The sequence below is a fragment of the Paralichthys olivaceus genome, chromosome 11 (genome assembly GCF_024713975.1).
Source record: "Paralichthys olivaceus isolate ysfri-2021 chromosome 11, ASM2471397v2, whole genome shotgun sequence".
NCBI lineage: Eukaryota > Metazoa > Chordata > Actinopteri > Pleuronectiformes > Paralichthyidae > Paralichthys > Paralichthys olivaceus.
In genome coordinates, this window is record NC_091103.1 from 143,343 (window position 1) to 168,653 (window position 25,311).

General features: G+C 46.7%; 2 protein-coding genes and 2 long non-coding RNA genes across 22 annotated transcripts; 2 read left to right on the forward strand and 2 right to left on the reverse strand.

Annotated features, from left to right (window-relative positions):
* The first annotated feature begins 1,475 nt into the window (after positions 1–1,475).
* On the forward strand, positions 1,476–8,353 carry rnpepl1 (arginyl aminopeptidase like 1). 3 transcript variants are annotated; one of them, XM_069534189.1, is made up of 12 exons: positions 1,478–1,790; positions 2,202–2,721; positions 3,334–3,474; positions 3,568–3,719; positions 3,836–3,952; positions 4,295–4,530; positions 4,674–4,787; positions 5,428–5,540; positions 5,677–5,785; positions 5,861–6,088; positions 7,241–7,383; positions 7,546–8,353. In XM_069534189.1, exons 2-12 carry the CDS (start codon positions 2,233–2,235, stop codon positions 7,840–7,842), a joined length of 2,139 nt encoding a protein of 712 aa, XP_069390290.1. In that variant the 5' UTR covers positions 1,478–1,790; positions 2,202–2,232; the 3' UTR covers positions 7,843–8,353. The 3 variants fall into 3 exon arrangements, with proteins under 3 accessions (XP_069390292.1, XP_069390290.1, XP_069390291.1); XM_069534190.1 differs by having other exon boundaries at positions 2,219–2,721; XM_069534191.1 differs by lacking the exons at positions 7,241–7,383; positions 7,546–8,353 and adding an exon at positions 6,247–6,297 and having other exon boundaries at positions 1,476–2,721.
* A 389-nt stretch (positions 8,354–8,742) lies between these two features.
* Positions 8,743–16,300, forward strand: LOC109645438 (segment polarity protein dishevelled homolog DVL-3-like). Its single transcript, XM_069534192.1, has 15 exons — positions 8,743–9,249; positions 9,847–9,916; positions 10,048–10,157; positions 10,265–10,356; positions 10,546–10,663; positions 11,507–11,603; positions 11,754–11,823; positions 12,283–12,422; positions 13,211–13,287; positions 14,551–14,618; positions 14,741–14,821; positions 14,903–15,037; positions 15,123–15,290; positions 15,570–15,743; positions 15,831–16,300. Exons 1-15 carry the CDS (start codon positions 9,074–9,076, stop codon positions 16,109–16,111), a joined length of 1,857 nt encoding a protein of 618 aa, XP_069390293.1. The 5' UTR covers positions 8,743–9,073; the 3' UTR covers positions 16,112–16,300.
* Positions 13,301–14,669, reverse strand: LOC138412004 (uncharacterized). The gene is made up of 2 exons (XR_011244514.1): positions 14,537–14,669; positions 13,301–14,268 (listed from the first exon to the last, which is right to left on the reverse strand). It is a non-coding gene; the product is annotated as an uncharacterized lncRNA (long non-coding RNA).
* Positions 16,301–23,034: 6,734 nt separating the features above from the next.
* Positions 23,035–24,953, reverse strand: LOC138412003 (uncharacterized). 17 transcript variants are annotated; one of them, XR_011244511.1, is made up of 5 exons: positions 23,662–23,784; positions 23,510–23,619; positions 23,400–23,433; positions 23,197–23,315; positions 23,069–23,156 (listed from the first exon to the last, which is right to left on the reverse strand). It is a non-coding gene; the product is annotated as an uncharacterized lncRNA (long non-coding RNA). The 17 variants fall into 17 exon arrangements; XR_011244506.1 differs by having other exon boundaries at positions 23,375–23,475; XR_011244505.1 differs by having other exon boundaries at positions 23,076–23,156; positions 23,214–23,332.
* Positions 24,954–25,311: the final 358 nt, after the last annotated feature.

Here is a 25,311-nt window from a genome sequence, read left to right on the forward strand (position 1 = left end):
TCACTGACGCAGGTCACTGTCCTCGTGAACAGCTCAGAGTGTTGGTCCTGTAACACTGAACGGAGGGTCAGACCACAGGACAGGAGGTTCTCGCCTCATAGGAGAACGAGGACTGTGTCTCCAGACAGTGTTGCCTGCTCTTTTTCCTGACTTGTTTAATAGCATGTGCTTTTACTGTGGAGGGTTAAAGTGATTGACTGACAATGTTACAGGAGGGCGACTAGAAGACTCCAGCAGTGGCCTCCCCAACACATCCCACCATTCATTGAGCTTCAGTGTTGATGTAATGGAGGCAAAAATCTCAGAATGAATTTTTAAATGTAAGGACTCAAACAGCTCCCTCAAGAGTCAAACTACAGAGACACTTTCTGAGCAGTTACTGAAGCTCAGAGTCACATGTGAGGATCCGTCTCCAGGACACGAGGACAATAGATGCTGATGAACTGAAGACATCAACACAACAACAGATTCACTACATTAGAAGAAACAGTTTGTAACTTCATGTTTGAAGTATTTGTACATGAGAACATGTCTGATAGAGATGAAGGAGCAGACACATGAACTGTGGAGTCACTGATGAAGATGATGAGACGTGTGTTCACAAGTCTTGTGATCATGGTCCAGGATCAGGATCTTTGGTTCATGATCACAGTCTGCGATCCACCATCGTGATCCTGGATCTACAAACAGTGAAGCACCAGGTCTCTGGTGAAGAAGTCATGTCAGTAACGTGTTGATGAGGCATTAATGTGATGAAGAGGAAAGAGAAGCTCTGTGTGTCCTCCAGCAGCAGAACTAAGAGCAGGTCCAAGACAAACCTGTGCCAGCTCTAACTAAACCTTCATCATGAATGAAGTTTGAACGTAGAGAGGGAGTCTGCCTCCACCACTGAACCTGAGATGATTCCACAGAGAGGAGCTTGATGCTGAAGCTCTGGCTCCTCCTCTACTTTTAGACTTGAGGGACAACAGACTGAATTCTGGGAGCTCAGGGCTCGAGTGGTGATATGGTACTTTGAGCTCTTTAAGGTTTGATGCTGCCGTGTTAGGTGAGGATGAGTTAAGTTTAGGTTTACGTTCAGGTTTAGGTTTAAGTTTAGGTTTAAATTTAAGTTTCGGTTTAAGTTTCAGTTTAAATTTAAGTTTAGGTTTAAATTTAAGTTAAAGTTTAAATTTAGGTTTAAGTTTCAGTTTAAGTTTCGGTTTAAGTTTAAATTTAAGTTTAAATTTAGGTTTAAGTTTAGGTTTAAATATAACTTTAGGTTTAGGTTTAAGTTTAAATTTAAGTTTAAGTTTGGGTTTAAGTTTAAATTTAAGTTTAAGTTTAAAAATAAGTTTAGGTTTAAATATAAGTTTAAGTTTAGGTTTAAGTTCGACAGTTAGTTTGGATAGTCCCCCCCCCCCCCCCCCCCCCCCCCCCCCGACCTTTGGCCCTGAGACGTTCTCGCTGCTCCACAGCGCCCCCTCTGCTCAGAAACTTTTCCTGCTCTTACTTCCTGTTTGTCTCCTCCGGTGTGTCCGTGTCTCACACTCTTCTGTCTGTCTCTCTCCCTCTCTCTCTCTCTCTCTCTCTCCCACACACGGACACGGACACACACACGGACACACACACGGACACACACTCCTCGGGCGAGCAGCGAACCCACCGGGAGGATATGGACCCAGTGACCGGAGCAGGGAGCGGGGAGCCGGGCTAGATTCTAAGGACGAGCCGCTGTTTTTAAACCATCAAACCTCCACTCTGCTGCTAATGCTAATGACACCTAGCTAATTAGCAGGTGCGCTAACCAGGTTAGTTAAACGGAGTGAAGTGGTTTAAAGTCAAAGCTGCTAATAAGCTACAGCTAACTCAGTTTGACTAGTTGGTACCATGTGGAGTTAGACTGGGTTAGTTGGACTGAAGCTGACCGGTTTAAATCAGAATCAGGTTATTAATAATCTGAGTTTATTATTATTATATGATTATTCAGTCTTAGATGAGTTTTAACCTGGTTAGTTAACATGAGTGACTGTGTGAACACTAGTTGTGAGTTCAACAGGGACTTTAAACCAGAGTCAGGTCTGGATCATAAAACACGTTGGGTCAGTTCCAATGTTGTCTGGTTAACCGTTGGTCGGTTGGTTAGTTAGTTAGTAGGTTAGTTCAGACTCGGGTTTGAAACTTCAAAGTTGTCCTTGGGGTCTTTGATGAACTTGGTCCAGGTGTAATTCGGGTTCAGGTCCTGGGTTCACAATGGCAGAGCTCCACCAGACGCCCACCTCACTGTGCTGCTGCCGTAAATCGCTGCCGGTTTCTGGGGCCCGGCGCGTTGGAGACTCCGCTCGGCCCCCGGTAGGCCTGGGCCCAGAATCTCCTCGATGCCCCCTGGTGGACGTGGCCTCAGCGTCTAACTTCAGGTGCTTTCAGCTGCGACACTTCCACCTTGACCTGCGGCTGAACTTTGCTGTGAAGGAGATGAGCGGCTGGCTGGTTCTGGACCTGATCCCAGTCCAGCCGGGGGTCCACACCCTGGTGCTGGACTCCCATTGCTCTCTGTTGATCCACTCTATCGACTGTAAGGCCCCGGGGGGCGGACAGGAGGAGCCCATGTCCCTCACATACCGAGTCGATCCCTTCACAGACTACGGATCTTCACTCAACATCAGCCTCCCGCCAGCCACTGTGAGACAAGGACGAATAATCCAGATCACAGTCCGCTACAGCACCACAGACGGACCGGCGGTAAGAGACCATGACACACACACTGTGGACCTCAGCTCTGTCCACGTTCTGGCCAGTCTCCGTCCAATGTCTTTCCACAATCTGTCCACACTGTCCACGTTCTGGCCAGTCTCCGTCCAATCTCTGTCAACATTCCACAACACACACGTCTCCAATGTGAACGCAGCTGATTTAGTCATTTATCAATGAGCCAAACACGTTCTGACGATAATGGACCTGAACCTGTGTGTGTGTCTCTCTGTCTGTCTCCCTCTGTGTCTCCCTCTGTGTGTCTCTCTCTCTGGTGGTTCTCCATGTCTCTCTGTGTGTGTCTCTCTGTCTGTCTATGTGTCTCTCTCTCTCTCTGTGTCTCTCTCTCTCTCTCTCTCTGGGTGTCTCTCTCTCTCTCTGTGTCTCTCTCTCTCTCTCTCTCTGGGTGTCTCTCTCTGTCTGTGTCTCTCTCTCTCTCCCTCTCTGTGTCTCTCTGTCTGTCTATGTGTCTCTCTCTCTCTCTGTGTCTCTCTGTCTGTCTATGTGTCTCTCTCTCTCTCTGTGTCTCTCTCTCTCTCTGGGTGTCTCTCCCTCTCTGTGTCTCTCTCTGTCTGTCTCTCTCTCTCTGTCTCTCTGTGTTAGATCTGGTGGTTGGACTCGGAGCTGACCTGTGGTCAGTCTCGTCCTCTCGTCTTCACTCAGGGTCACTCGGTGTGTAACCGCTCCTTCTTCCCCTGCTTCGACACGCCTGCCGTTAAGAGCACGTACACGGCTACCATCAGGGTGAGTCCTGAACTTTGACCCCTGACCTGCTGGACTCATGAATCTTAAACGTTTGACGTGATGTCTTGTCTTCGTCGTCCTCTTTGTCTCCAGGTTCCAGACGGCGTCACTGTGCTGATGAGTGCGTCCCGGAGTTCGTACTCCAAACAGGACCGGGTCTTCCAGTTCTCTATGGAGTCTCCTGTTCCGTCCTACCTGGTGGCGTTGGTGGCTGGCGACATGCAGCACGTGGACGTCGGTCCGAGGTTAGTTCAGAATAATAAGAATAAATCATGATCAATGGTCAACTGATTCTGACACTGACGACCTCAGGGCTGCATTAGGATGACTCCTGACCTTTGACCTTTGTCCACTTCTGTAGGAGTCGAGTGTGGGCAGAACCATGTCTCTTGTCCTGTGCGGTAAAGAAGCTAGGGGGGAGTGTGGAGCGTTGGCTGGGTGTGGCCGAGGAGCTTTTTGGTCCCTACCTGTGGGGCAGGTGAGTCTGAGCGCCACCAGTTTTCACCTTAAAGGCTCAGTGTGTAGAATGTTTATAAAAACTCAAAGGTGTTTAGTTTGTCTCGTCTGGACGACTGTTAAAAACATGGCGCCCTGAGAGGAACCCGTCCTGATGTAAATATATAAAGTATTCAAATATAAAGTATTCAAATATAAAGTATTCAAATATAAAGTATTCAAATATAAAGTATTCAAATATAAAGTGGTAATTGTAGGTAAAGAAACTACAATTTGTACAATTTAGCTGAAACACACTGATGAGAACATCTTACACACTGAACCTTTAAAGGGATAAACCCTAACCTTTCCCACCATCCCCCAGGTGTGACATCGTATTCCTTCCCCCCTCCTTCCCCATCGTCGCCATGGAGAATCCCTGCCTCACCTTCATCATCGCCTCCATCCTGGAGAGCAGCGAGTTCCTTCTGATTGACGTCATCCATGAGATCGCACACGGCTGGTTCGGAAACGCCGTCACCAACGCCACCTGGGAGGAGATGTGGCTGAGCGAAGGGTTGGCCACATACGCCCAGAGGAGGATCACGACCGAAGCGTATGGTAGGATTATTACTAACAGTGCTGTGGGAAATACTGCTGAAAAAACTTCAAGAATACTTCTACTGATGCCACTCTGAATGTGTCAGTCATGATGTCCACATACTTTGGGCCACAGTGTGTAACTGTTGCTATGACAACTGCAGGTGAGGCGTTCACCTGTCTGGAAACTGTTGTGCGATTGGACGCCCTCCACAGACAGCTGCGTCTCCTTGGAGACAACAATCCTGCGAGCAAACTGCAGATCAAGTTTGAGCCAGGTAACACACACACACACAGACACACACAGACACACACACACACACAGACACACACAGAAACACACACAGAGACACACACACACAGAAACACACAGAGACACACACACACAGAAACACACAGAGACACACACACACACAAACACACAGAAACACAGACACAGACACACACACACAGAAACACACAGAGACACACACACACACACAGATACAGACACACACACACACACAGAAACACACAGAGACACACACACACAGAAACACACAGAGACACACACACACAGAAACACACAGAGACACACACACACAAACACACAGAAACACAGACACAGACACACACACACAGAAACACACAGAGACACACACACACACACAGATACAGACACACACACACACACAGAAACACACAGAGACACACACACACAGAAACACACAGAGACACACACACACAGAAACACACAGAGACACACACACACAAACACACAGAAACACAGACACAGACACACACACACAGAAACACACAGAGAAACACAGAGACATACACACACACAGACACACACACAAACACACAGACACACACACACAGATGCAGACACACACAGGTGTGACACAGATGCAGTGACATCACTCCTCCCTCCTCCAGGTGTGAACCCGAGCTCTCTGATGAATCTGTTCACCTACGAGAAAGGTTTCTGCTTCGTGTCGTATCTGTCGCAGCTCAGTGGAGACGTCCGACGCTTCGACTGTTTCCTCAGGGTCAGCACGCACACACACACACACACACACACACACACACACACACACACACACACACACACACACACACACACACACACACACACACACACAGTCCCACTGAGGTCAGAGGTCACCGTGTGCTGTGTGTTCTCAGGACTTCATCTCTCAGTTCCAGTTTAAAAGCGTTGTCGCTGACGACCTCATCAACTACTTCCTGCGTTATTTCCCTGAGCTGCAGGACGCCGCCGTCGCCCAGAGAGAGGGTGAGAAGGGGGCGGGACTCATTTTTTCCGGTAAAACCTAAGAAATGAAACACTAACCCCCCCCCTTGTCATCAGGTCTGGAGTTTGAGCGTTGGCTGAGCAGCTGTGGACCTCCTCCATATGAACCTGACCTGTCAGCAGGGGGCGCTCTGATCCGGCCCGTCCAGGATCTGTGTGACCTGTGGACGAGCAGCGCCGCCCCCGACCTGAGCGCGCTGACATCCTTTGACCTCTCAGCCTGGAGCACATTTCAGATAGTCCTGTTCCTCGACCGCATGTTGGACCACTCGCCGCTGCCACACGGTAACACTGCATACCACCACTTCCTGCTGTGACATCATCACGTCACATCACGTTTGTTTATTGATCTAGAGCTGATGAGGCAGGTCTGTTTCTCATGTAAACACATCACTGTCTCTCTGTCTCTTTGTCTCTCTGACTCTGTGTCTTTGTCTCCTCAGATGTGATGCTGAGTCTGTCTCTCTGAGTCTGTCTCTCTGAGTCTGTCTCTCTGAGTCTGTCTCTCTGAGTCTGTCTCTTTGTCTCCTCAGATGTGATGCTGAGTCTGTCTCTCTGAGTCTGTCTCTCTGAGTCTGTCTCTCTGAGTCTGTCTCTCTGAGTCTGTCTCTTTGTCTCCTCAGATGTGATGCTGAGTCTGTCTCTCTGAGTCTGTCTCTCTGAGTCTGTCTCTCTGAGTCTGTCTCTTTGTCTCCTCAGATGTGATGCTGAGTCTGTCTCTCTGAGTCTGTCTCTCTGAGTCTGTCTCTTTGTCTCCTCAGATGTGATGCTGAGTCTGTCTCTCTGAGTCTGTCTCTCTGAGTCTGTCTCTCTGAGTCTGTCTCTCTGAGTCTGTCTCTCTGAGTCTGTCTCTTTGTCTCCTCAGATGTGATGCTGAGTCTGTCTCTCTGAGTCTTTGTCTCTGTGTCTTTGTCTCCTCAGATGTGATGCTGAGTCTGTCTCTCTGAGTCTGTGTCTTTGTCTCTGTGTCTTTGTCTCCTCAGATGTGATGCTGAGTCTGTCTCTCTGACTCTGTCTCTTTGTCTCTGTGTCTTTGTCTCCTCAGATGTGATGCTGAGTCTGTCTCTCTGAGTCTGTCTCTCTGAGTCTGTCTCTCTGAGTCTGTCTCTCTGAGTCTGTCTCTTTGTCTCCTCAGATGTGATGCTGAGTCTGTCTCTCTGAGTCTGTCTCTCTGAGTCTGTGTCTTTGTCTCTGTCTTTGTCTCCTCAGATGTGATGCTGAGTCTGTCTCTCTGAGTCTGTCTCTCTGAGTCTGTCTCTCTGACTCTGTGTCTTTGCCTCCTCAGATGTGATGCTGAGTCTGTCTCTCTGAGTCTGTCTCTCTGACTCTGTGTCTTTGTCTCCTCAGATGTGATGCTGAGTCTGTCTCTCTGAGTCTGTCTCTCTGAGTCTGTCTCTCTGAGTCTGTCTCTCTGACTCTGTGTCTTTGTCTCCTCAGATGTGATGCTGAGTCTGTCTGGTTGTTACTCGTCTCTGTTTGATGGTTTGAACGCTGAGGTTCAGATTCGTTGGCTTCAGATGGTCGTGAGGAACACGTTCCATCCCGACGTCCCACAAGTCCGAGCCTTTCTGAACAAACACGTGAGAACAATGTTCAACACTGATGCTTCTCATACACTAATACTGCAGTAATACCATGCTGTAGTATTACTGCAGTATTGCTGCTGATGAAGAGTATTATTCTGCGTTCATTGACCACAGCTCGTATGAGTAGCTCTGACAGCTGTCAATCATGTTGAACAGACGTCCAGGATGTACACGGTGCCGCTGTACGAGGACCTGGTTGCTGGGGTGTTGAAGTGCGTTGCTGTGGAGATTTTCTACCAGACTCAGCGCCGCCTTCATCCAAACCTTCGACGGACATTGCAGCAGATACTCTTCCAGACTAGCTCCGCCCCAACCAATCAAAACGGCTTGCCTCTCTCTGTCATATCCCCCTCCTCACCACCGCCGCAGCCCGGTGCCACGGCAACCGCCTCTGCTGCTCCTGCTGGGACAACGGCCGCCATCGCTCTGAGGGACGTCAATGTGTCGGCATGACGATAGTCATGTGATAGAATTCTGGCTGTGACTGGTCAGGTGAATGATGAGAGATGTTGTTATGACAACAGCGGAGTGCTACAGACACTGACATCACTACAGGAAGTACACTCCATAGTTTGAATGTCAGGGACTTTGAGGGGTCAGAGGTCATGGTGTGGACTTGCTGTGACCTCATGTGATTGGACAAAGAAATTGGTTGAAGTGAAGATGACCTCACGACTCCGAGGGTGCATTTCACAGACAAACTTCCAATCACAGCTTCACTTTGATGCTTCAGTGACCGTTAACACTTGAATTGATTCAGGGGAGGAGTCATTGTGTGGCATCACCTGAGCGGCCTTAACGCTGCGTTCACTGCAGCCGTCCAATCACCAGCACCTTCAGATTCACTGTGAGAGGAAACAAAACATTTCAAATCACTAATCAATACTTTACTTTTTACACTGAAGCAGAAACGTCTCCTGATTGATCGTTTGATTTTAAATAAAATAAAAAACACTTGATACAATAAGATGTTTTTTATTACTTTTTTTCAACTTTATTTAAAAGTGTCATTCTGCAGCTAAAAGCTTTTTAAAAAAACCTTTCAGATTAAAGTGATAAAATGTTATTGATTACCAAACCGTCACAGAATAAAAGTAAAGGCTCGATCAAGTGTCTTTTTAATATTTTTAACTCATGTCTAAATGTTTTATTTTATAATCAAAGTTGAATATTTATCCGTTTTTATTTTCTGTTCTGATCTGTCATATGTTAAACATGTTTAACATGTTAAATATGTTAAACATGTTTAACATGTTAAACATGACGTCCCCAGTTTCCGGACTAAACTGAAGTAAATGTTAAATGTTCTTATTTTATTTTGATTTTTTTTCTACTCGTGATCAGATAGTTCTTTATAAGAATTTATCATTATTATAAAAATCGTTAGTGCTTTTACTTTCATCGCTCCGACGGAAGTGCTCTTGTTTTGTGGGTTTTGAGGATCGAACATCCGGAGACAGCATCAACATCTGGATCCAGCAGACAGAGTGAGAGAGAGACAGAGGGAGACAGACAGACAGAGAGAGAGGGAGAGACAAAGAGAGGGAGAGAGAGAGAGAGACAGACAGACAGAGAGAGAGAGGGAGGGAGACAGACAGAGAGAGAGAGACAGGCGCTACTCTGTCTCACCCTCAGCAGCTGTCTCACCCACTCTGCGGTCTTGTCCAGCCTATGGTCTTGTCTGATGGGGGACAATGTGGCGGAGGGGACCCGGGTCCTATATCACCTGGAGGACCAGGACACCCCCTACCTGACCCGGATCAACGTGCCCGCGCAGCGCGTCACCCTGGCGGACTTCAAACACGTGCTCAACAAATCGCACGTGAGGTTTTTCTTCCAGTCCGTGCACGAGGACTTCCGGTGAGTCAGAGGACCCAGAGGATCGATTCTAGTGATCATTGAGAAAACCCGCCACCATTGATCAGTGATTATTGATGGTGATGATGATGATGATGAAGATAACAGGATGATGATGATGAAGATAACAGGATGATGATGATGAAGATAATGTGTTAACAGGATGATAATGAAGATGATGAAGATAATGTGTTAACAGAATGATGATGATGATGAAGATAACAGGATGATGATGATGAAGATAATGTGTTAACAGGATGATGATGATGATGATGAAGATTATGTGTTAACAGGATGATGATAATGATGATGATGAAGATGAAGATAATGTGTTAACAGGATGATGATGATGATGATGATAACAGGATGATGATGATGAAGATTATGTGTTAACAGGATGGTGATGATGATGATGATGATGATGATGAAGATAATGTGTTAACAGGATGGTGATGATGATGATGATGAAGATGAAGATAATGCGTTAACAGGATGATGATGATGATGATGATAACAGGATGATGATGATGAAGATTATGTGTTAACAGGATGGTGATGATGATGATGATGATGATGATGATGAAGATAATGTGTTAACAGGATGGTGAAAGAGGAGATAAGTGATGATGATGCCAGACTGCCATGTGAGAATGGAAGAGTTGTCTGCTGGGTGAAATACACACACACACACACACACACACACACACACACATTCGTACATATATACACACACACACACATTTGTACATATATACACACACACACACACACACACACTTTAACTTTAACCTCTCTCCTCAGGTGGTGTCCTGCAACACCTGTCAATCACATTTCCAGTCTGTGACCACGCCCACCAGCCTGGCCCCACCCCCCTCAGAGAGGATTGGTGGATCCAGACCTCTGTCTCTCAGGTGAGTCTCAGCTGTTAGGATGACTCAGTGTCTGTACATTCTGCAGCTGTGGCGCCACCTGCTGCTGAAAGTGAATAACGTCACAACACAAGTGTTTTCTCTCTCAGCGCCACAGCTGCCAGCAACGAGTGTCAGGGGTCAGAGGTCAAACGTGTCGCTTCACCGCCAGAGACAAGGGAGAGAGATGCCGGCCACAGAGGTACGACACCATGATGTCACGGCCTCCGACTTCTTAAAACATTTTATTTATTATTATTTAAATTAAAGTCATTTCTCACATGTGACACTTTGGAGTTTTTATAGAATTCAATGTTGGTTGCTCTGTTTCACTTTGACCTTTTGGAAACAATCATCATGACAACAATTTGATTGGCTACTGTCTCTGCAGGTAGCAGACCAGCTGATCTGAAGGGGGCGGAGCTAACAGGTGTATGTGACAGCTCATCAACTCAACAGAGCAGCGAGTTAGAGATGACGAGTTCATCAGAGGACGATTCAAGAGGAAGGTAAGACCTAGTCTTTATGCTAAGCTAACAGTTTCTCTGTGGTGTATCCTAAGCTACGATAACATTGTTTTATAAAATGTTGAACTGCTCCTTTAAAAGTCCTCAGTCGTCAGTGACATCAGTAGCTCTGCCTGTGATTGGTGGGTTGGTTGTAACCTGCCTCAGGTCGTCTTCTTCTGCTCCATTAATCCTGTTCACTCGCGGCTCTCCTCCTCTGCCTTCGATTGGCGGCTGTAGGTCATGTGACCGGTGCTTCAGTTTGTTTTGTCCCGCAGATAAAAGCGTCCCCAGTGACGTGAGCGCAGATAAAATCCCTGAGCTGCTGGATTCACTTTATATCTTTCTGACAAATATTGAGAGGATTGTATTTTGAAAGGTTTGTTTTGTTACATTACTCAGGTTTTATATTTACATTAATCAGCAGTGTTTTATTTTGTACTTTTTCTTATGTTTTATACTGTAGATGTTAGTAATTGTATAGAAAAAGAGTTTGTATTGGTTTTTTATTCGAATTTCAGATTTTTATTGTCAAAGAAACTGAATTTTCAGTTTTACTGTTTTCAACTCCTTTGTTTATTTTAAATGTTCTTACAAATATTTAATCATCTAATTAATGTAATCCATGTTTCATACATTTACTTTGTCTGTTTAGTTATAGTATAGTACAAATTACATTTTCCGATATTTATTGATTAATTTCCTTGATTTGGAGAAACTGGTTTTCTGTATTTCTGTTTATTTTTTGTATTAAGCAATAATTATAGTTTATGTTTTATTTTGGTTTTTAAATATATAAACATGTAGATTCATTGTTGCTCAGTAACAACACAGCTGTCACACCAGGTTCAGCCAATCAGCAGAACAGAGCAGCTCCTCGCCACAATTCATCAGGCGACAACGCCGCCGCCACCGGAGACGCAAACCTCAGCAGATGGAGAAGGTAAATACACACACGCAGAGACACGCACACTCAAAGACACACACGCAGACACAGACACACACACTTGCTTTTAACTGAAACTCCTTTCTCTTCCTGTCTGTCTGTCTGTCTGTCTGTCTCTGTCTCTCTCTCCACCTCTATGTCTCTCAGTCTGTCTCTTTCAGCAGTCTCACTGACTCAACCATGTCCCTGAACATCACCACTGTGTCTCTGAACATGGGTGAGTAATGAGCTGCAGTCTGTTTCTCACCAGGTGAGATTTAACCATCTCTCTGTCTCCACCTGTCTGTCTCCACCTGTCTCTTTCTCTCCACCTGTCTGTCTCCACCTGTCTCTTTCTCTCCACCTGTCTGTCTCCACCTGTCTCTTTGTCTCCACCTGTCTGTCTCCACCTTTCTGTCTCCACCTGTCTCTTTCTCTCCACCTGTCTGTCTCTCGGTCTCCACTTGTCTGTCTGTCTCTCTCCACTTGTCTCTCTGTCTCCACCTGTCTGTCTCTCTGTCTCCACCTGTCTGTCTCCACCTGTCTCTTTCTCTCCACCTGTCTGTCTCTCGGTCTCCACTTGTCTGTCTCTCTGTCTCCACCTGTCTGTCTCTCTCTACCTGTCTGTCTCTCTGTCTCCACCTGTCTGTCTCTCTCTACCTGTCTGTCTCTCTGTCTCCACCTGTCTGTCTCTCAGAGAGGTATAACTTCCTTGGCGTCAGTATCGTGGGTCAAAGTAACGACAGAGGAGACGGAGGAATTTATATTGGCTCCATCATGAAGGGAGGAGCTGTAGCAGCAGACGGACGCATCGAGCCTGGAGACATGTTGCTGCAGGTACTACTACTACTATATAATACTACTACAATACTACTACTAAAGGTACTACTCTGACTGAAGTAATACAATTACATTAATGCTGTAATATTACCTCTACAGTCCGCTGTAGTACTGTAATACTGTAAAACTACTGCAGTTATCTCATAAGCTGTTTTCAGACATGAGCTCCAGGTAGAATCCAGAGTCTCGTCTCCAGAGACTCGTGTCTCTAGAGACTCGTCTCCAGAGACTCGTCTCCAGAGACTCGTGTCTCCAGAGACTCGTGTCTCCAGAGACTCGTCTCTAGAGTTCATGTTTCACAGCTGAACAACTCAGCAGCAGGTTTTCTGCTCAGACTCGTTCAGCATCAGATCCTCCTCGTTCTTCAGGTGAGAGGTGGAGCAGACAGACAGGAAGTGATCATGTGATCATGTTTACATCACCTGACACCGTCGTGAGCTCTCATCACCACAAACTGTCTTCACGTCTTCGTCTGTCTTCTACGTGTGTCAGCACTTTGTCTCCAGAGACATTTGTTTGTGTTTCTTCATGTTTGTGTCACATGTTAGAAGCTCATCACCCCCCCACTCCCTCAGAGGATCAGTGGAGGACGCTCTGCTGTGTCCTCACTTCACGTCCTGGACTTAGACTTTATACAGGAGTGAAGGAGGAGACAGACAAACTGAGTCTCACTCTGAAATTTGAGTTCAAGATCCAGAGACCTGAGGAGTTCATGTTTGAAAACAGCCATTATAGTACTGTAACACTGTAGTATTGTCATACCGCAGTACTATTGTTTGTTTCAGGTGAATGACATCAACTTTGAAAACTTGTGTAATGACGATGCTGTTCGAGTCCTGAGAGACGTCGTCCACAAACCAGGGTCAGAAACATTCTACTTCTAAGATTAGTCAGAGTCAACTTTATTGTCAGTTCTGACACGAACAGAACACAGACGGGATTGAAATGTTGTTTCTCTCTGGTCCACGGTGTAAATATAAGTAGACAGAAAATGTAAGTACCCAACACAAAAATACTTCATGGAAAGTAATGTACATCCACAGGATGTAGTAATTAGTTAAGATAGCAGCAGTTGCATGATGAGCAGCGTTTAAAGTAAAAATGGTGGTACAGTCCTTGGAGGCGGGGGTAAGGGTTAGGTGGTTGTCCTTGCACCACGTGGCAGCTGGTTCACTTCACTCCTGTAACTGAATTTGTTGTTCCTGCTGATGTCACTGGTTCAGGTCTCTAGTTCAGTTCTCTGGTTCAGATCTGAGGTCTTCGGTCTTCGGCCCACCACAGCTGTGGGTCGGCAGGGTGAACAGCAGGGGACTGAGCACACACCCTGTGGGGCCCAAGTGCTAAGAGTGATGGAGCCGATCCTCAGCTGCTGAAGCAACTGCATTGAATGATCCTCACAGATGAGTCTTTCTGGTCCAGGTGGGAGAGGGCAGAAGAGATTAGACTTGATGTGACCAGCCTCTCAAAGCTCTTGACGGTGGTGGGAGTCAGTGGGACAGGAGGTAGTTGATGAAGCTGGATGGAGATGACTTCTTTATCACAGGTGGTGGTGGACGTTTCATCTGAGGACGACAGCCTGACTCAAGGAGGTGTTGAAAATGTCTTTCATCACTTGACCTTTAGATTGTTGGGGGGGTGATTTCTGTGCAGTGGTGTTGTTCAGTTGTTTCAGCAGAGAGATGATGTCACAGGCCTGTGGTGGAGGTTGGTAGTGTGAATCCCTGCCTCAGGCTCTGTGTGTCTCTGCTGTCTTCAGGGTTAGTTGCAGAGTTATTTTCTTGGTGTAAACACACTTTGCTGATGAACAGGTTCTCTGGCTCTAAAGGCAGCGTTCAGGGTCTTTCTGTGAACCGGACATATATTCGTGTCAGTGATGGTTTCAGTGTACTCCTGTAGTACTCCTGTAGTACTCCTGTAGTACTCCTGTAGTACAGGTATTAAATCAGGTATCAAAGATACAGGTTCACTGTTCACTACTATGTCCTTAAATAAAACTACTACTGATACAACTGATACAACTAATACCAATACTACTACTGTCTGTCTCTCTCCTGTTTGTCTCTCACCTGTCTGTCTCTCTCCTGTTTGTCTCTCACCTGTCTGTCTCTTACCTGTCTGTCTTCAGTGCAGTGACGTTGACTGTGGCAAAATGTTGGGATCCGAACCCTCGAAGCCGCTTCCCATTGCCGAGAAGTGAGTGAACAGAAGACGAGATCATGATCATTACTTTATCATGTTAATAATGTAACATGTCATCATAGCAACTGTGTGATTTTATTAAAGTGACATTAATCTCCGTCGTTCTTTAACTGAAGGTGAACCTGTCCGACCCATTGACCCCGCCGCCTGGGTTTCTCACACTGCTGCCATGACGGGGAAGCTCCTCCCACACTACGGTCAGACTCCTATCAGCCAATGCAGCACCTGTCCTCCTGTCCATCTATGACCTCAACAGTCATCTGCTGCTGTTTCCTCAGGCGTCCATGAAGAACACCACTTCACCATCCACAGTGACATCACAGATGTTGTCAAGGCGATGACCAATCCAGAGTCAGGCCTGGAAGTTCGGGACAGGATGTGGTTGAAGATCACGATCCCCAATGCGTTTATTGGTAAGAGCTGATGTCAGGATCATAATGAGGCTCCACACTGAACCATGAAGATCATCTACCTTCTGTTTGTCTTCGGTGTGTTCAGGGTCGGAAGTGGTCGACTGGCTCCACCACAACGTAGAAGGTTTGACAGACCGTCGCGAAGCCAGGAAGTATGCAGGAAACCTGCTGAGGGCCGGATACATCCGACACACCATCAACAAGGTCACGTTCTCTGAGCAGTGCTACTATGTGTTCGGAGACGTCTGCTGTGGTGAGGATTCACATGTCTGATCCCTCAAACATCGAAGCAAGAAGTCTCTGAAGCTGCAGTTAGTCTCCTGACCACAAGAAAAATGTCCAAAAATTATCTCAAAACTTTCGCTCTGATCGTTAATTATTTCCAGATGTTTGTGTCAAATGTAAATTTAAGTTAATGTGACGATGTTGAATCTGTGGATAAGGTCTCAGGTTCAGGTCTGTGGTAGCTGGTCCCTGGTTGCTGGTCTATGGTTATGGTCTAACCTGCGCTCTGGTGCCCCCTGTCTTTCAGGTTTGGGTGTGACGTCTCTACTGGATCATGTCTCCAGTCCAGGAGGAGGATCAGTGTGTGACCCTCCGGGTTCTGGACCCCAGTGGCCCCCAACCACCATCCCTCACCTCTACAGCTGTCCTCAGCCCCCCCATCAGCTGCCAACCTGTGGGGGAGGAAGTCGTCACAGTAAAGGTGACACAGTATTTCCTGTTCTGATCATTCGTTAATAAATCCATCACAGATCTATGAAATATACTTCCTGTCCATGTGACCAAACAGGAAGCTGTGAATCAAACTGCAGCGATGGTCTGAAGGAGGGAGGAGTCAGCCAATCACAGCTTACCAAACACCTCGTAATGGAGTCTACTGATGATGACAGGGCCCGGACACCCCCGTCCTCCATTTCTGGTCTCCATAGCAACAAATACTCAAAGGACTTCCCCCCGGCTTTGTCACCGTCTTCAGATCAGAGACAAATCGTTTCCTCAGTCTCAGGTGCCAGACAGTCCCTCCACCTTGCCATGGGAAACCCCAGTGATTTTTTTGTGGATGTAATGTGACCCCCCCCCCCCCCCCCCCCAACTCTGCCCCGCCACCTGACGTCACTGTCATTGAGTCCCCCTGAATAACATGGATCTATCATGATGTCACAGCTGCGTCTGTACATTCAGCTTCATTATAAAATCTCAACCTTCCTGGGTTGAACTGGCTGTCGTCATCTTTTCAAAATAAAGCTCAGGACAAATTTTTATGTTTTGTTGTGACAGAGACAAAACTCATTTAGTTTTCAGGTTGTCCGTCGTCCCATTCCCTTGAACGCAATATCTCAAGAACGCCTTGAGGGAATATCTTCAGATGTGGTCCAAATCTTCACTGAGACTCAAACATGAACTATATCTTGGTCAAAGGTGAAGGACACAGAACTTTGTGTTGATTTGAAGTCTTTCCATCAGGTCACTGTGAATGTGATGACTCCGGAACCCTCGAGGGAATTCTTTGGTATAAACCTTCACTTGAACTGGGATTTCATTTTACTAAGTCAAAGGTCAAGGTCATGGTGATAATGGTAATATCCTCTCAAGGGAATTTCTTCAAATTTGGTGCAAACGTTGACTTGGATTCTCGTCCCTCACGTCCCTGTGAGTATTATCTCATCCGCTCCGGCTCACCTGCTTCACACTGTTTGATGATGATGCAGATGATGATGCAGATTTTGCATCGGTCCTGGTCCACAGACTTGAGGGCGATCAGTCTGTGAAGTTAGGAACAGGAAGTCATGAAACGTCAGTTTAGTGACGCTGATCTCACTTTTTATTTCTGAGCAGCTGAAATTTTACCAGGTAGAGAAACTCGGATATGTCCCGCCCTACTCCGCCTCTGATTGGCTTACTCTGATATTTGCATCCTAACTAACCAATCAGAGGCGGAGAAGGCGAGATTTAGAAGAGAGAATACTTCGTGTACCTGCGGATACTTTGTACTACACTGGTACTACAGTACCACACCACACTACTGCGAACAGCGCCCTCTGTCGGCTCAAGGTTCGGCTGCGTCCACTGACGCGGCGCCGACATCTTGACTCTGAGGAGCCGAGTCACGGTCTGACGTGATGGAGCCGGAGGAGCGTCTCTGAGTCCCGGGGACTCTCTGCAGAGGCGCTCGGTGTCCTGGAGGACAGCACCGGAGGACAGCACCGGAGGTCCGCCGGTGTCCCCGGGTCTGTCCGCAGCGGTGACGTTAGCAGGTGATGCTACCGACGACGATCAGGTATTTATCGATGATCGATAACTGATCACTGGTTAATCTGGGATGACTCATCGAGCCGGTGGTTGTTAAACTCACCGATGAACATCGTTTCTGCATCGCAACGTACGTGACTGGGCGGTTTCAGTCGCACCGTTTAAATTTAAATTATTATGTAACACGCGTCGCACAGTTATTGTCTCCTAGCCGAAGACTCCGTTAGAGTCCCGGTCACCGGCCGGTTTAACGTTCAAACCGGTTTCACGTGGGTCTGCGTCAGAGCAAACGAATCAAATTAAAGTGTGAGAATTTTAAACGGAGTTCGGATGAGGAGCCTCCTGTTATCTGTGTGTAGGAGAGGCTGCTAAGCTAACATGCAGTTAAACACATTTAAACATAAACTGGAAACTAGAGCTTGTGATTGAGGACGTGTTGATCTCCACCAGGTGAGTCCTGCAGGTGACAAACAACGAGGTTAACTGACAACTACTGACAAGCTGTTTGTTCTTTATTCATCACAATAAATAAATAACACAACAGAGACCCACAGACACCAACAAAGACCGACAGAAACCAACAGACCGACAGAAGCCAACAGAGACCCACAGACACCAACAGAGACCCACAGACACCAACAAAGACCGACAGACACCAACAGAGACCGACAGAAACCAACAGAGACCCACAGACACCAACAAAGACCGACAGAAACCAACATAAAACCAACAGAGACCGACAGACACCAACATAAAACCAACAGAGACCGACAGACACCAACAGAGACCGACAGAGACCAACAGAGATCGACAGAAACCAACAGACCGACAGAAACCAACAGACCGACAGACACCAACAGAGACAGACAGAAACCAACAAAGACCGACAGAGACCAACAGAGATCGACAGAAACCAACAGAGATCGACAGAAACCAACAGACCGACAGAAACCAACAGACCGACAGACACCAACAGAGATCGACAGAAACCAACAGACCGACAGAAACCAACAGACCGACAGACACCAACAGAGACCGACAGAGACCAACAAAGACCCACAGACACCAACAAAGACCGACAGAAACCAACATAAAACCAACAGAGACCAACAGAAACCAACAGACCGACAGAAACCAACAGACCGACAGAAACCAACAGGGACCGACAGAAACCAACAGAGACCCACAGACACCAACAAAGACCGACAGAAACAAACAGAGACCGACAGAAACCAACAGAGACCCACAGACACCAACAAAGACCGACAGAAACCAACAAAGACCGACAGAAGCCAACAGAGACCGACAGAAACCAACAGAGACCCACAGACACCAACAAAGACCGACAGAAACCAACAAAGACCGACAGAAGCCAACAGAGACCGACAGAAACCAACAGACACCGACAGAGACCGACAGAGACCGACAGAAACCAACAGACCGACAGAAACTGACAGACACCAACAGAGACCGACAGAAACCGACAGAGACCGACAGACACCAACAGAAACCAACAGAGACCGATAGAAACCAACAAAGACCAACAGAAACCAACAAAGACCGACAGAGACCAACAAAGACCAACAGAGACCGACAAAGACCGACAGAGACCAACAAAGACCAACAGAGACCGACAAAGACCGACAGAGACCAACAAAGACCAACAGAAACCAACAAAGACCGACAGAGACCAACAAAGACCGACAGAGACCGACAAAGACCGACAGAAACCAACAGAGACCAACAAAGACTGACAGAGACCGACAGAAACCAACAAAGACCGACAGAGACCAACAAAGACCAACAGAAACCAACAAAGACCGACAGAAACCAACAGAGACCAACAAAGACTGACAGAGACCGACAGAAACCAACAAAGACCGACAGAGACCAACAAAGACCGACAGAGACCGACAGAAACCAACAAAGACCGACAGAGACCAACAGAAACCAACAAAGACCAACAGAAACCAACAAAGACCAACAGAGACCGACAAAGACCAACAGAGACCGACAAAGACCGACAGAGACCAACAAAGACCGACAGAGACCGACAAAGACCAACAGAAACCAACAAAGACCGACAGAAACCAACAGAGACCAACAAAGACCGACAGAGACCGACAGAAACCAACAAAGACCGACAGACACCAACAGAGACCGACAGAAACCAACAGAGACCCACAGACACCAACAGAGACCCACAGACACCAACAAAGACCGACAGAGACCAACAGAGATCGACAGACACCAACAAAGACCAACAGAAACCAACAGAGACCCACAGACACCAACAGAGACCGACAGAGACCAACAAAGACCGACAGAAACCAACATAAAACCAACAGAGACCAACAGAAACCAACAGACCGACAGAAACCAACAGAAACCAACAGACCGACAGAAGCCAACAGAGACCGACAGAAACCAACAGAGACCGACAGAAGCCAACAGAGACCGACAGAAACCAACAGGGACCAACAGACACCGACAGAGACCGACAGAAACCAACAGACCGACAGAAACTGACAGACACCAACAGAGACCGACAGACACCGACAGAAACCGACAGAGACCGACAGACACCAACAGAGACCGACAGACACCGACAGAAACCGACAGAGACCGACAGACACCAACAGAGACCGACAGAGACCAACAAAGACCGACAGAGACCGATAGAAACCAACAAAGACCAACAGAAACCAACAAAGACCGACAGAGACCGACAAAGACCGACAGAGACCGACAAAGACCAACAGAGACCAACAAAGACCGACAGAAACCAACAAAGACTGACAGAGACCGACAGAAACCAACAAAGACCGACAGAGACCAACAAAGACCGACAGAAACCAACAAAGACCAACAGAAACCAACAAAGACCGACAGAGACCAACAAAGACCGACAAAGACCAACAGAAACCAACAAACACCGACAGAAACCAACAGAGACCAACAAAGACCGACAGAAACCAACAGAGACCGACAGAAACCGACAAAGACCGACAGAAACCAACAAAGACCAACAGAAACCAACAAAGACCAACAGAAACCAACAAAGACCGACAGAGACCAACAAAGACCGACAGAGACCAACAAAGACCAACAGAAACCAACAAAGACCGACAGAAACCAACGGAAACCAACAAAGACCAACAGAAACCAACAAAGACCGACAGAGACCGACAGAAACCAACAAAGACTGACAGAGACCGACAAAGACCAACAGAAACCAACAAAGACCAACAGAAACCAACAAAGACCGACAGAGACCAACAGAAACCAACAAAGACCGACAGAGACCAACAAAGACCGACAGAAACCAACAAAGACCGACAGAGACCGACAGAAACCAACAAAGACTGACAGAGACCAACAAAGACCAACAGAAACCAACAAAGACCGACAGAGACCAACAGAAACCAACTAAGACCGACAGAAACCAACAAAGACCGACAGAAACCAACAAAGACCGGCAGACACCAACAGAAACCGACAGAGACCGACAAAGACCGACAGACACCAACAAAGACCGACAGAGACCGACAAAAACCAACAAAGACCGACAGAGACCGATAGAAACCAACAAAGACCGACAGAGACCAACAAAGACCGACAGAGACCGACAAAGACCAACAGTAACCAACAAAGACCGACAGAGACCGACAGAGACCGACAAAGACCGACAGAGACCGACAGAGACCAACAGAGACCAACAAAGACCGACAGAAACCAACAAAGACTGACAGAGACCGACAGAAACCAACAAAGACCGACAGAGACCAACAAAGACTGACAGAGACCGACAGAAACCAACAAAGACCGACAGAGACCAACAAAGACCAACAGAAACCAACAAACACCAACAGAAACCAACAAAGACCGACAGAGACCAACAAAGACCAATAGAAACCAACAAAGACCGACAGAGACCGACAGAGACCAACAGAGACCAACAAAGACCGACAGAAACCAACAAAGACTGACAGAGACCGACAGAAACCAACAAAGACCGACAGAGACCAACAAAGACTGACAGAGACCGACAGAAACCAACAAAGACCGACAGAGACCAACAAAGACCAACAGAAACCAACAAAGACCGACAGAGACCAACAAAGACCAACAGAAACCGACAAAGACCGACAGAGACCGACAAAAACCAACAGAGACCAACAGAAACCAACTAAGACCGACAGAAACCAACAAAGACCGGCAGACACCAACAGAAACCGACAGAGACCGACAAAGACCGACAGACACCAACAGAGACCGACAAAGACCGACAGACACCAACAGAGACCGACAAAGACCGACAGAGACCAACAGAGACCGACAAAGGCCGACAGAGACCAACAGAGACCGACAGAGACCGACAGAAACCAACAGAGACCGACAGAAACCAACAGAGACCGACAGAAACCAACAAAGACCGACAGACACCAACAGAAACCAACAAAGACCGACAGACACCAACAGAGACCGACAAAGACCGACAGAAACCAACAGAGACCGACAGAAACCAACAGAGACCAACAAAGACTGACAGAGACCGACAGAGACCGACAGAGACCAACAAAGACTGACAGACACCAACAGAGACCGACAGAGACCAACAGAGACCGACAGACACCAACAGAAACCAACAAAGACTGACAGAGACCAACAAAGACTGACAGACACCAAAGAATGGACGAAGAAGCGTTTTCAAAGCTTCCAGAGGGTCTTTACTGTAGGGGCAGAAGTGCCCTGGGGATTATGGGATATTGAACCATCAACACCGTTTACATACAGAAAAAAACATATACACAGAAAAAGTATAATATTATCATCACTGCTTACAGAGTCTCTAACCCAAGTTTAAATCCCTGGTATCACATCAGAATGAGAACATGTGGAGTTTCCATAGAAAACGTCTCCCCTCACTTTATAAAGTCAGTAATTGGCAATTAAAGAGATGAAGTCTAGAACCAGGTATGGACGGGCCTCGGACACAGGAGTCGTCCCCTGGACCTCAGGATGCTCTAAATGGGGGGGTTGGAGAGTTCGTATGCTTGAAATGGTTTCTTGTGTTGAGCGGTGGCCTCCAGTCATTTTCTATATTTATCTATATATATAGATATATATATAAGAATACTGTCAGTTTTCTTCTCTGGCTCGTCTGCAGAGAGGCAGCTGGTTGCTAGGCAACAGTAGCATAGTGGTGAAGAGAACTCTCAGTGACAACATGGCTTCTGATGGAGGAACATGAAGCTGAGTTACAGACCATCACTCAAGGGGCTTGATCACACCTTTGTCCTCACCTGCACCTGGTCTGTCCATCACCACCCGTCCTCCCCCGTCATCTGATCCCACTCTTCACCCCAGCGTCTGACATCTGATGACAAGACCACGAAGTCGATCATTAAACCAACGTGGTGTAATAAATTAATCTGATGATTTCATTTTCATCTTAACAAACTGGAGAATAATTAGTGTACGTCATTTCCCAGAATACTTTGCTTCTCTCATTTTAACCTTGTCCCATCTCGTCTGTGTCCAGGAGTGTTTCCTGTTGACGTCGTCCGTGATGAGCAGCAGCTCCGTCCTCCAATCACCATCAAACGTTCAGTCATGTGACTGGCAGCTGTCAACATGCCGACGTTCTTCTGAAAGATCAGCCAGGAGAAGATTGATCCTCCGAGCTGCTGGTAAACAGGAAGTGATGTCACATCCTGACGCTGCTGATGTTCTACTCTTCTGTGGTTTTTTTAGGTTTTGATTTTTGTAAACGTTGGATGAGAAAATTAAAACCTAAAGAAAATACAGAGCAGACGGAAGACGACGGAATTTAAACACCTGCTCACCTTCATCACCTGCTCACCTTCATCACCTGTTCACCTTCATCACCTGCTCCTGTTCACCTTCATCACCTGTTCACCTTCATCACCTGTTCACCTTCATCACCTGTTCACCTTCATCACTTCATCACCTGCTCACCTTCATCACCTGTTCACCTTCATCACCTGCTCACCTTCATCACCTGCTCACCTTCATCACCTGCTCACCTTCATCACCTGCTCAGCTTCATCACTTCATCACCTGTTCACCTTCATCACCTGTTCACCTGTTCACCTTCATCACCTGTTCACCTTCATCACCTGCTCAGCTTCATCACTTCATCACCTGTTCACCTTCATCACCTGCTCACCTTCATCACCTTCATCACTTCATCACCTGCTCACCTTCATCACCTTCATCACTTCATCACCTGCTCACCTTCATCACTTCATCACCTGCTCACCTTCATCACTTGCTCATCTTCATCACCTGCTCACCTTCATCACCTGCTCACCTTCATCACCTGCTCACCTTCATCACTTCATCACCTGCTAAGCTTCATCACTTCATCACCTGCTCATCTTCATCATGTAGTGTACATTGAGCAGCCAATCACAGTCCAGAACACACTGTGGCTTCAGTGTTTATTTCAGTGTCTGATGATCGGATCTGTGTGACGTGTTTGTTTACTTTTAAAAATCAGTAAAAAAATTTCCTCTGATTCTGAAGTTGTTTTATTTGTAAAGAAAAATTCTGTGGATTTTAATATTTGCGATTTCCTTCATTTCTAATAAATTCAAATTGAACAAAACAAACCTGATTCTTTATGATCACTATTATTTACAGTGTATTTTATAGAATATAATGTTGGTTTGTTCATCCGGGACGATGATCTGTCTCTCAAAGACCAGGGCCCTGAACTATGAAGCAGGATTTGTGGTTATCAGGTTAACTTCAGGTTTAATTCAGGTAACTGAAGCTTGTTCCCTTGTTATCGGGTAAATCACCATGGTAACATGCTAAACAGCTGACCTGCTCCAGGTTAAGTTGGAGATAAGAGATCAAACATTATAAAGCTCCTGTTCTGTCCTGTTCTTCCTGCATCTAGCAGCTTTAAATGTTCATTTTATTCTGGATGATTGTTCTCAGATTTTTATTAGACAACAGACGAGGAAAACCTGAGTTAACTTAACGAGTTGAGAACCAGCGTCATGTGACCACTGATCCTGACCGTTCAGACCTGGTCTAGGTCTGGATGTTGTCCGGGGGCCTGTATAATGAAGCGAGTTCAACTTACTCAGGATATCTTCCAGTTATCCAGCTGAACCTGACAAACACTCAGCCCTGCAGTCAGTCTGCAGGGCTGAGTGTTGCCTGAGAGTCAGAACTGGGGGAAACAGACCCCTGAGCTCTCTGTGTGTGGATGGACAGATGAATGGATGGAGGTGTAATTAAATCCTCGTCCCTCAGCTCCGTCTGAAAGTTTGTCTCCTCCTCCGTTTCTGAGCGACACATCACCAGCAGCCTGATGCTCTGGACTCTGACATGATTGGACGACTGCTAGTAGTCCCCCGGGCCCCGGGGCCTTCAGCCAGAAACAAAGAGGCATTGTAGGGATTCTCCTCCAGAGCCACAGAGCTCTGCAGGAGAATCTGAGAAACCAGAGTTCAAAGGTCAATTCATTCTCAATGTGCTTTTTTTGTTTGGTCCATGTCCCATATGCTACCATGGAGGAGGCTGAGTGTATGACCTATACTGCAACCAGCCACCAGGGGAAGATCCAGATGATCTGTTTTTACTCTTTGGAGCCGGTATGTGCATCTTTATTTACAGGCTGCAATCCTGATCAGAGTGTTTTCAGTTACTCAGTTATTCCTGATCTCAGATGGTCCAGGTCTCTGATGGTCCTGATCTTAGATGGTCCAGGTCTCTGATGGTCCTGATCTTAGATGGTCCAGGTCTCAGTTGGTCAAGGTCTCTGATGGTCCTGGTCTCAGATGTCCTGGTCTCTGGTGGTCCTGATCTCAGATGGTCCAGGTCTCTGATGGTCCTGGTCTCTGGTGGTCACATGATCAGCTGACTGACAGTGTTTGGATGAACTGAACTTTTCTTTCTAATCAAAATAATTAATTTTGAATCAAAAATACTTCTTAAGAATTATTATCGTAGTTTTTATTCATCTATTGTTTAAAACTTTC

Excerpts from the sequence above, each read along its gene's own strand:
- rnpepl1 (XM_069534189.1), top strand. The coding sequence starts at position 2,233 with ATGGCAGAGCTCCACCAGACGCCCACCTCACTGTGCTGCTGCCGTAAA. Across the intron at positions 2,722-3,333 it reads GCACCACAGACGGACCGGCG|ATCTGGTGGTTGGACTCGGA; the intron begins GTAAGAGACCAT and ends TCTCTGTGTTAG. Across the intron at positions 6,089-7,240 it reads CCACTCGCCGCTGCCACACG|ATGTGATGCTGAGTCTGTCT; the intron begins GTAACACTGCAT and ends TTGTCTCCTCAG.
- LOC109645438 (XM_069534192.1), top strand. The coding sequence starts at position 9,074 with ATGGGGGACAATGTGGCGGAGGGGACCCGGGTCCTATATCACCTGGAG. Across the intron at positions 10,357-10,545 it reads GAGAGATGCCGGCCACAGAG|GTAGCAGACCAGCTGATCTG; the intron begins GTACGACACCAT and ends CTGTCTCTGCAG. Across the intron at positions 12,423-13,210 it reads CTGGAGACATGTTGCTGCAG|GTGAATGACATCAACTTTGA; the intron begins GTACTACTACTA and ends TGTTTGTTTCAG.